The sequence below is a fragment of the Helobdella robusta genome (assembly GCF_000326865.2).
Source record: "Helobdella robusta unplaced genomic scaffold HELROscaffold_78, whole genome shotgun sequence".
Lineage (NCBI taxonomy): Eukaryota > Metazoa > Annelida > Clitellata > Rhynchobdellida > Glossiphoniidae > Helobdella > Helobdella robusta.
Genome location: NW_008705446.1, coordinates 344444 through 356264, shown reverse-complemented (window position 1 = coordinate 356264; position 11821 = coordinate 344444). Strand labels below are relative to the sequence as shown.

Sequence of the window (11821 nt, the reverse complement as noted above, 5' to 3'; positions counted from 1 at the left end):
ATGTTTGTCTGTTTGTATGTGTTTTTTTAATGTGTTTGTTTTCGCACATATAATAAATGTTTGTATATATACACATATATATGTATAAGTTTATACTTATTCGTTTGTAATTGTCTTTTGTATCTGTTTGTATGTGCACATTTCCATGTATGTTTCACATGTGTACTTATGTGCGTGTTGAGTGTATGTGCTGATACTTTTATAAACAAATCCAATCATCCCCCACATGTTCAATTCAGTTAAATTCTGATGTATTATTTCGTATATACGTTGCATTGTTTTGTATTCTGTACATATATGTTGTACTATTTTGTATCGCGTATGTATTATTACATTACAATTCGGTTGTATGTGATTTCAGTGTGAGCGGTGAAGAATCGTTCGTTTAATGATATTTTGCCAGTTTTATTTTTGTTGCTCGTGTGTATAGTCAATTATACAATCATCATCATATTATTTGAGGGCTTTTGAGTTAGGAGGATATAATTGGCGAAAAATTTATTGTAAACATGAATTACTCAATAATTTGCTTAATTACATCTGAATATAAACATCGAGCAAAAAAATTACTTCATCTCATGAGAAATATTCTTTTTAAAGTAAAAAAAATCAATTTAAAAAGGCAAACAATTGTAATGAAATTAACTTGCAACAGTTTGTTTATTCTAATAAATTGATCTATTTTATACAAATTATTCAATTTATTTACATTAATTAAGTTGGTTAATTATAACTGCTTATGCTGCTGAAACCAACTTGAATCAAGCCACATCGTTCCTAACTGACCTAACATTTTTCAACATGAACTGCTTGACTTAACAAGGACATTCGGTTTCTGAATCTTTAAGACAAAATTCTTAACTACTTTTTACAATTTCAAATGCTATTTTGTGGGGCTATTACGTGCTTTCTTTTTATGGCTGATGATTTGTGAAAACTCCATTCATTCATATATTGGTTCAGATCAGTGTCAGAGTCGAAGATTTTCATCCAACTCCAGAGAGTGTTAAGATTATTTTTTAGATTGTGCTTTCTAGATGATATTTGTGTGTAGTTATACGCAATTATTTTTAATACTGAAATGGATGCAGTCGCAGTCGAACCTCTTTAAAACGAATTTGATGGTTCCAGGAAATAAATTCGTTATATGGAATTGGTTCAAGGAATAATTTTTTATTATCCAAAAACTGTTTATATGCTATATATTTATGAAAAAAAATTTATTTTAATCATTTATTTTGAGAACAGAAAGTAATAATGCTTGTTATCAATTCATAAAATGTTTACTGGTCAAATATATCTTTTAATTTTTGAAAAAATGAAAGTTAAAAAATTGAAAAGTTGAACAATTTTTTGTCATTTGGAACACGGAGTCTGAAAATGTGGTTCATATTGAACCAAACAATACCTCCTACTCCTACCTTTTCATTTAGCTAATGGGATATTCAATTCTCTGAGACTTGTGGTTGACAGGTAGGCAACATTTTTCAGTCAATTTGAATATGAAAAGTTTAATGTGAGCTAAAAACAAAATAGCCCAATTTATCTAAATCCAATTTTTTCATAAAATATACAACAATATTTAAAGAAATTTTTTAGATTATTATTTTTTATGTATTTGAAAGTTTGGAAAATAAGTGTGTGAGTGTTCATTGATTAAATGTACGTACATTTTAATATATTGACGACAGATACCTTAAAATCAAATGCAAAACTTATAATGAGATGTCGTAAGAACCTCAGCCAGCATTGCAGCTTTTGTATTCAGCAAACACATCCCTACCTACTTGACTAACCAATTTGCGTCTAATTAATCTGCATTTAATTTAACTTCTACTTGAAGGGAATTGTTTACTTACCTAACTGTTTAGCATAATTCAAGTTTTTCTCAGAGACATTTTCAACAACTGAGATTCTAACAATGATTAATATATAAATTGTATATATATATATATATATGTGTGTGTGTGTGTGTGTGTGTGTGTGTGTGTGGTGTTGCGCGTGTGTGTGTATTATAGAACGACAAGATGGTGTAATAGTTGAAATAATGGTAATAATGACAATGAGACATGAGACGCTCCTCCCCCCCACACAAAAATATACACAATTACACATACGCACACACATACACAATTACACACACATACATACACGTTTACACAGGCAGACATACATACACAATTACACACACACAGGCACGTGCACATGCACAAGCACTCAGGCAATCGCCTAGCAGAATCAAATTGCACAGACAGTTCAATGAATCCAGCGATAAATGAGATAATAAAAATATGCCAAAGTTGGTTGAAATAATTAAAAAAATGTCCAAACAAGTTGAGTAGGGCGCGTGTAAACATTAAAAACAGACTTGGAATTGTTTGAATTCGCGTGTCTAAACAAACGTCGAACGAACCTCAACAACTCCATACATACCTAGGCGTACGCTCCAAATTGGCTACCTTTATTGCTGAACAATGGCTGTTCTTGCTGATTGCTAGAGAGATTTACATACACACACGTATCATGTGGTTATGTTTGGTTGAAAAAAAAAACCAATCATTAAAGAATTATTTCGAAAAAATTAACTTTTACTTTTCAATTGATGAAAATTGTAATTAAAAACAATTTTTATGGGTAAATTTGAAGCATTCACGGATGGGTAAACGTGCAGTGAACCATTTCACGCTTTCAACATCCACTGAGCCAACCACACCACTCAGGCACTCACTCGAGAACCAACGGCGTTTTCGTATCCGGCTGGTAAAAAAAATTTCAGCTCGGCAGTGAAAGAAATTAGACGGCGCTAATAATTCATTGAGAGCCTACATCTCGTTAGGAGATTGCATCCTCCAACAAACAGGATTACACGTCATACGCACTCTCTACATTTCTGGCAAACTTCACGCACACTCACACACACACACAGACAAAATCTTACACACAGACTAAAGTATGTTCATAAATTTTTGATTTGCATGAATGCGAAACCCAATCGCACAAACGAACGGACACACACGCACACACACACACACACACACACACACACACGCATACACGCACGCATACACGCCCGCACACACACACACGCATTATAAATATAACGACCAATTGAAATTTCGCAGCCAGTTTTACAAAAATAATCCAGCCAAGTATCGCTTCTTTATTATTCAATAAATGCCAACAACAACTGTTTGCTTATTGATGTGTGATTCACCATCACCATCATCATCGTCACCATCATCATGATCGTCGTCGTCATCGTTATTGTCATCATCATCAACAACGTCCCCACCACTATGAGATATTTATAATAACATTAATTTATTAATAACAATTATGATACTACACTGAATGAGACGACGATGATGAAGCTGCTGATGATGAAGCTGCTGATAATGAATCTGATGATGAATCTGATGATGAAGATGATGAAGCTAATGATGAAGATGATGAAACTGATGATGATGAAGCTGATGATGAAGATGATGATGAAGATGATGAAGCTGATGATGAAGATGCTAAAGCTGATAATGAAGATGATGAAGCTGATGATAAAACTGATGAAGCTGGTGATGTAGATGATGATGATGATGAAGCAGATGATGAAGCTGATGATGATGAAGCTGATGATGATGATGAAGCTGATGATGAAGCTGATGATAAAGCTAATGATCAAGATGATGATGATAGCGATGAGTGAAACTGTTCATTCGTTAATTTGTTTATTCGTATTATTAATTTGCTCATTCGTATGTTTTTTTTAGCATATTTATTCGTTTTTAACCGTACAGTTCTTTATTCGTTTATTCTTTCATTCATTTATTCAATAATTCATTCATTCATTCATCCATCCATCCATTCATTTATTCATCCATCCATCCATCCATCCGTTCATTCATTCATTCATTCATTTCTAACGCAATTCAATAAGGTACCAACAAACGGCTCCATTTGAACGCGTGAAAATAAATAAAACATTTAATTAAATAATAAAACCAATTTGAGTGTTTTGTTGTTGTTGTTGTTGATGATGATGATGATGTTGTATTATTATTGTTGTTGTTTTTGATGATGCTATTGTAATTGTCGTTGTTTTGTAAATGTTGTTGTTGTAAATGTTATAGATGTTGTCGTCGTGACTGTTGTGGATGTTTGTTGTTGTAGCGTATGTTGTGGATGCTGTTGTTGATTCTTGTTAACGTAGCAGTTCATCTCCCTACTTAGCTGCCCTTTAACCTTCAAAGTATCCAACCGAATTTGCACCCCAGTGCTCAATTCCACCAGAATTTCACCTGTGTTGTATTTTATCCTCAGATCCTTCATTTCCTACACAACAAAACGACAGAGGCTTCATGTCTTCAAACTCCGATCAAGCATAACAACCCGCATGTACAACATTCAAATACAAAGTGCACATATGATAATGATCTTGTGCACTTAAATAAGCAAGTAGAAAAGTACCGGCACCACGCACACAACACACGCTCACGAACACACGCACACAAACTCGCACATATAAGGACATAAAACCGAAACGAGCCAAATTAAATAAACCGCATTTGTTATTGTTGAGTTTGATAAGGGAGTCATATAGTAAGGAGCGATGCTGAGTCAATCAACTTTATTTATTTATTCCATTATATGTTTGTGTGGTTTTGTGGTTTTTTTGATGTCGGTAGGCTGGTTGATTGGTTGGCTGAATGGTTGGCTGATTGGCTGGCTGGATGACTTGCTGGTTGGTTGGTTGGCTGAATGGTTGGCTGGTTGGTTGGTTGGCTGGATGACTTGCTGGTTGGTTGGTTGGCTGGTTGTAGAGTTTGATGGTTTGTTAGTTTTTAGATGAGTTGTAGTTGTACCGTCAAGGTCCCCCCACAAATGGGGGGGGGGGTCTTTAAAGAGTGAACGGCGATTGGCGGAAGTAGTTTAACAGTGGCAGCGTCCACAGTCTGGAATTTGTTGCCTGAAGAACTAAGCGTGAAGTTACTTTGAAGAATGTGCCTATGAAGAAGCTGGAGATATATTTATGTGAGAAAGCATATGCAACATCTAAAGTGAATACTAAAATATTCTACTAGAAATGATAATAATTTTGACATAGGAAATATAATGTAAGTAAAGTTGTCTTTATGCGATTTAAAAGTTTTCTGGGTACTTCCGTAATTTTATCTTAAGTCAAATTTGAAAGGCTTTCGATTATGTTAAAAATATCGGTTGCATTATTTGATAAAAAGCAAAATTTTTTAGCGTAATTATTATATATGAAAAGTTGTCAATCAGCTTCTAATTAATTTTTTAAATTGTTGTTTGAATTCGAATAAATATTCTTTAATTAGATTCCAAGGACCTCATGTAGTACCTCATCTCTGTTAGGCAGCAGCATGAATGTGGAAAGAACTGAGAATGGTGCGGACACGAGCTACCAATGAAAGAATGGTGTAAACAGGATGAAACGAGTGAACTTTCCTATGTTGGCTTATTAAAATAAGAGAACACGATGCATGTGTTGAAGATGAGGCCAGGTTCTGTTGCTGCCAATCACTGTATTAAACATTTTTGCTCAATTAAATATATTTTTTATTGAGTTTTTTTACGAAATCTTCATACAGTCTTCATACATCTTCATACATAAATTTTCATACTTCATACAGTTTATTAAATCTTCATACAATAATGCACAATCGTTTTATAAATTCAAAGCAATTTCTTACGATTAACTATCATGTTCATTTGGGAGCCTATCATACATAATTTTACTCACGTCCATGCTTTCAGGTCACCGTAATACCATAAAATAAGACATTTTTAATAATAGCAGTCTTATTCCTCCGTGCTTGCTTATAATGTCACTATATCAGCGTGAGTGTGCTAATTCTTGAACAAATATAACACCTCTGTTTGCTTGATAATCTGAAAGAGACAATAAAATAATTTGTCAGGCAAACTCTTGGCAAACTAACCTCACTGGAATGAGGTTAGTTTGCCAAGAGTTAATTGTGGATGTAATTTTTTTTGTTTATGGACAAAGGTCTATTAAAATATGATGACCGGAAGGAAGGATCAGTTTGTGAGGTTTTGTGACCCAGGTTGCAAACAGTTTTTACTGCGCTGAATGTTTTCAAAGGTGCTCCAAGTGAAATGCGATATTTTTAACATGTTTCTATCGATTTCTTATGCACATAAACCATAAAATTTTTCAATCGATTCATCAATTAATGAAGTAATAAATAAAGATAAATAAAATATAAATAATTAAATCTTTTATGCAGAAGATTCAAAAACCAAATGACACGCCGACCAGATTTTTTAGTTAAATTCGCAAATTAACAACTTGATAAAGTGTGGCATTTGATGTTTCATCAGTGGAAAACACATTTCATCTTTTAAATAACGAGGCACGTCATTTCAAAAGCCAAGAGGGGATTGTTGTTTTATAAAAAAAAAAAATTGCGCTAAAGTCACAGCTCCTAAAAACTCAAATAACAAATTAAAATTTCTCACTTTAGAAGTTTATTAATTCTTAATTTCAACGAACAGATAACCACACACGTATTTTTGCGACGCTTAATTTGTGAGTGAGTGCGCGTGTGTGTGTGTGTCTGTGTGTCTGTTTGTGTTAGTGTATGAATTGTCGTGTTTCAGTACAAATGTGATAAATATAGCATGACGAATGTGAATGATTTCAAGTTATGTGTGTGCACAGGCTAGTATCTTTGTGTCTGTGTGAATGTATTTGCGATTGTTTGTTTGTTTGCTGAGATATCTCAGGTCAAACCAACATCTTAATGACGGCGCCTATATTAATAATCTCCATAAATGCATACATAAACATTGTGTACAGCAGAAGCATGTTGTGTGCACACGCACACACCTACATCTTCCATGTACGTGTGTACACCTACATCTTCCACAAACACTCGCACACACATACTTAGCGTTCAATATCAAACGCAATTCTTCGAAGACGTTTTTATACATAGAATCATCGACGTTAAGCCTTCTTTAAAAGTTTTTATCTGCATTTGAAGATAACGAAAATCATATCTTGTTATTGTTTACGATAATTTGTTACAATTTTATACAATGCGATTAGGAGGTTACAAAATAAAAATAAAACTGTTTTTTGTCCCAACGCTTCAGAAGAATGAAAAAAAAAATCAAACACCTATGTCTATATACTCATTGTATGTTTTGCGTATATGTGCGGGTGCGCTGTGTGTATGCGTTGGTATTTATATTTGATGGCCATAAACTAAGCTTGGCTGTTGGGCTGTATTAATATTTGATAGGTGAGAATTTCCTGTTTGATTTCAATGTGTTCGTTTGTTTGTCTGTGTGAGTGTGTTTGTCTGTGTGTGTCTGTCTGTTGTGTGTTTGTATGTGTGTGTGTTTGTCTGTGTATGTCTGTGTGTGTTTGTCTGTTGTGTGTGTTTGTCTGTTGTGTGTGTTTGCCTGTGTGTGATTGACTGTGTGAATTTTCAACTCTTAGTTTTTGCACGTTTATGTATTTATGCAGTGTAGCAGACGAAATGGGAATAAAAAAGATGAGAAAAAGACACTGGCCATAAAACCATCGTCACGAAGGCACTCACGCTAATGACGATGATGACGTTGATAATTACAAATGTTTAAAGTATGCCGCTCAATTCATTTAAAGGCCACACGTTGAAGCCACGCTGAATGTGAGTGCCTTATTTGATCGCTACATAATTGCAGGCTGTTTTTTGGAACATTTTTGGTTAGAGTAGGTAGTAACATTTAGTTTACTAGTTTACATTTATAATTTCAATCGTTTCATCGTCTCAAAAGTTTTTAAATCTAATGCTTATAAACTGTTTTGTTTGTTATTCACTTGTGTATGTACTTCTTGATCAATCAGATTTGGAAACGTTAAAGACTGGGACTGAGTTTGCAAATAATAAAGAACAAGAAGATGTAAGAAATATGTAAGAAATAATATTAGTGGCAGATTTGCGCTCAATCAAATTCTTTCTTCAATATTTCATACTTGGCAATTTTGAGAATTGGTTCATCTTTCATTGGAGCCGGTCGAGAACGAACAGCTCATAATTGAGGAAGCACAAGCTGATCTCTTGCCGCCCAACCCATCTCAATTTTTACTCCTTACGTTAATGACGATGCCAACAAAATCGTTTTTGATGTTTGGAGGGGGAGAGAGGTGGATGTGAGCCTGATGGTCATCACCAGGTAACATCACACGTATCAAGTTTATTAGGTGAACAAGTAGGAATCAAATCGTTTTTTATTTTCCTCCTAGAATATCTTCAACACAAAATAGTTTTACGACCAATATTATTTTTTAGATGCTTCAGCACTTTTAACAAAAGAACAAAACATTTGGATCGGAATAACAACAAACGCTAGAATATTGCTTAATACACTTTCGATTCAACCGATGTTCATTTCAAAAGCAATTTCCTAACAAGACTCAAATGTACAAAAATTTATTTTTCAACTGAAAAATGTAAAATAAAAATAAAATAAATTTCAACAAAACATTCAATCAACCAACAAAATTATTTTTAACAGAAAAGTTATCAAATATTTGTAAAGAACTCGTCTCAAAAGTTTTTAAATCTAATTCAACCAATGTTTATTTTAAAATTTCCTAACAAGACTTAAATATACAAAAATTAAAAATTGTCATTCAAGAACTTGAAACAAAAAATTTGAAACATTTTGTGGACAAATGTTTGTCTTCAAGAAATATGCGCAACAAAGGAAACTATTTAAAACTGCTTCTCAACAAGAGATGTCCCAGCGAAATATTTTTCAGCAAAAATTGTAAACAAACCAAACAATTATTAAATGTTGTCAACATTTCTGCACAATCATCAACGTCATAATTATTTTCATCACTAATAGCAGTCATCAACATCGTCACCTTCACCAAATATCAATACCTTATCATCACCATCATCATCAACAACAATTACTACCACTACTACTACTACCACTACTACTACATCATCATCAACAACAACATCATCAACAACATTACATTTACTACTACTACTACTACTACTGCTACTACTGCTACTACTACTACTACTACTACTACTACTAGAACTACTACTACTAGTCTACTACTGCTACTACTACTACTACTACTACTAGTCTACTACTACTACTACTACTACTACTACTACTACTACTACTACTACTACTACTACTACTACTACTACTAGAACTACTACTACTACTGCTACTTCTACTACTACTGCTACTACTACTACTACTAGTCTACTACTACTACTACTACTACTACTACTACTACTACTACTACTACTACTACTACTACTACTACTAGAACTACTACTACTAGTCTACTACTACTACTACTACTACTACTACTACTACTACTACTACTACTACTACTGCTACTTAAACGTCATCATATCGTAATAACAACCATCACCACCACCACCATCATCACTACCGACAGCAATATTATTATAATAGCAATGGGAATGCAATCATTACATCATTTTATGCATACTTCAAATGATTAAGTTCACTTTTCATGAATAGTAAAAAAATCAAATAAAGTACTGGTGATGATGACGATGATGATGATGACGATGATGCCACCCAAAATGTAGTCTGCAAATTTGTCTGCATGTGTTCTCATTTCATGTAGCCATAAAGGTATGTGTGTTGTGTGTGTATGTGTGTGTGTGTGCACGTATGTAGTTTTTGTATAATATGTGTATGTATGTATGTGTGTATGCATGTATGTGTGTATGCATGTATGTGTGTATTTATGTACGTCTAACTGAGCAAGTGACGTGAGTGTGTATGGTATGTATATATTTACATAAAAAATATACCTGTAGCAATGTGCATGTGTGCTTCATCGTTTGTATCGTGATATCGTCAATGGAAGTGAAAATTTTAACAGGCAGAACAAATACTGAATACAGCTTTAAATATAACCCAAGTAAACGCTCATGTACTTGCTTGTGCTATGAATAATATACTTTGATTGAATCGTGTTTCAACAGCATTACCGTGGTTAAAGTTAATACGTGGGTCATTCAAAACCAAACTAATCGAAGAATGTGTAATTGTTTTGGATGGTTTTTTGAGCCATGACAATGCCTTCGCACTGCATGCATTTCTAAACTTCACATTAAAAGACACTGACTGAATTGTTAACCTACAACTAACTCACTCGTTGCAGTTCGTTAATATCGACATTATTGCGAGTTTGTTTTATAAAACTCTGCTCTATACACATACAGTGCTCTGCTCTTGTCGTACGTGTATGTGTGTAAATACGTGCATGCATTTTGGTTCATAAACTAGGTATTCATAAATAGTGTGTCATACAATATATTGCATAGTTTAAAGTATGTTAGTTAAAGCATATATCATTTTAAGGTGGTTCACAATTGTGCCAAATAGCTAGAGTCTTCAAACAAATTTGAAACTACAGAACTAAAATGAAAATAAGCACCCATGAAGGTGTGTTGTACGACGCTTCACACTCAAGAAGGCATTTGATAGGCAGGGATACTTTTGTGTTATTCGAACCCGGGAACTGCGTAACAGCGCCAGACGAACTTAACTCCTAGGCCATCATAACGTCCGTTGAACTGATCAAAGTAACTGGATGGCAATGCGACCAAATAAGAGACAATCTTCGTACATTTTGTCTCTGTGTGCATTGAAGAATATGCAAACAAATTAAAATCCTTACTCTTGACATGCTTGCATGTCTTCCAGCTGGTTGACTGACAACTACGCTGAAACTGAATAGGCATTTATTTGGTTGCAATTGAAGAACGTTTAAACATCATTACTGTGAACTGAATTTCAATACGGTGTGGCTACTTTTTAAACCATCGCTTATCTTTTTGTTTTGTTTGCATTTAAAATATGGAGAACATGAAATCTTATACATGAATATGAGTATGCACGTGTGAATGTACGTGATTCCATGCACACCAGCCAGCCTGCATGCATGTGAGCATTGAAGTTCCGGTACTAATTTTATTTCTTAAAATAATTGTTTCTGGCATAATCGCTCAAAACGAGTTTTTTGATTGATTACCAATTGTAAGAGGCAAGCATGTTTGTATGTTTGTTTATACGTACGTACGTATGTATGTATATATGTATGTATATATGTATGTATGTATGTATGTATGTATGTATGTATGTATGTATGTATGTATGTATGTATGTATGTATGTATGTATGTATGGATGGATGGATGGATGGATAGATGGATGGATGGATGGATGGATGGATGGACGGAAGGACGGACGGATGGATGGGACGGATGGATGGATGTGTGATATAATATTCCAATTTTTTCGCCTATTAGATTTTAACATTTAAACAATATCTATTTTAATAAAAAAAAACAAATTTAAAAAAAAGCAAGCAACAAATTTTTGCGGGAGAGATTTAACAAAAGGGATGAGACGTTTGGAACATTTATTATTATTATTATTATTGTTATTATTACTATTATTACTATTATTATTATTCTTATTATTATTATTATTATTATGTTATTCACTCTATTGACATTCCTCAGATTATTCTCAATTTCAGACGGCCCGTCTCCTTATTACGCGTTTGGCGGTAATTTCGCCGGAAGAAATGATGTTGAATGTCACGAGAGTGTCTCAAATTTTCAAATTTGTAGCCGAGGACTTAAGCAACTGAGATTCAAAATTTTAACTGAAATTCAAAAGATCAAAAAAAGTTTCAAAAAGTTTCCTTTGATGAATGCCTCTGCCGGAAGGATGACGCTGCTGATGAAGACGACGACAACGACATGGCGACTATA

General features: G+C 33.8%; 1 protein-coding gene across 1 annotated transcript; it reads left to right on the top strand.

The window, feature by feature from the left end:
• Positions 1 to 2205: 2205 nt before the first annotated feature.
• HELRODRAFT_181988 (hypothetical protein) lies at positions 2206 to 3700 on the top strand (the record flags this gene model as incomplete). The annotated part of the gene is made up of 2 exons (XM_009031753.1): positions 2206 to 2299; positions 3357 to 3700. The coding sequence occupies 2 exons, from the start codon at positions 2206 to 2208 to the stop codon at positions 3698 to 3700; spliced, it is 438 nt and encodes a 145-aa protein (XP_009030001.1).
• Positions 3701 to 11821: the final 8121 nt, after the last annotated feature.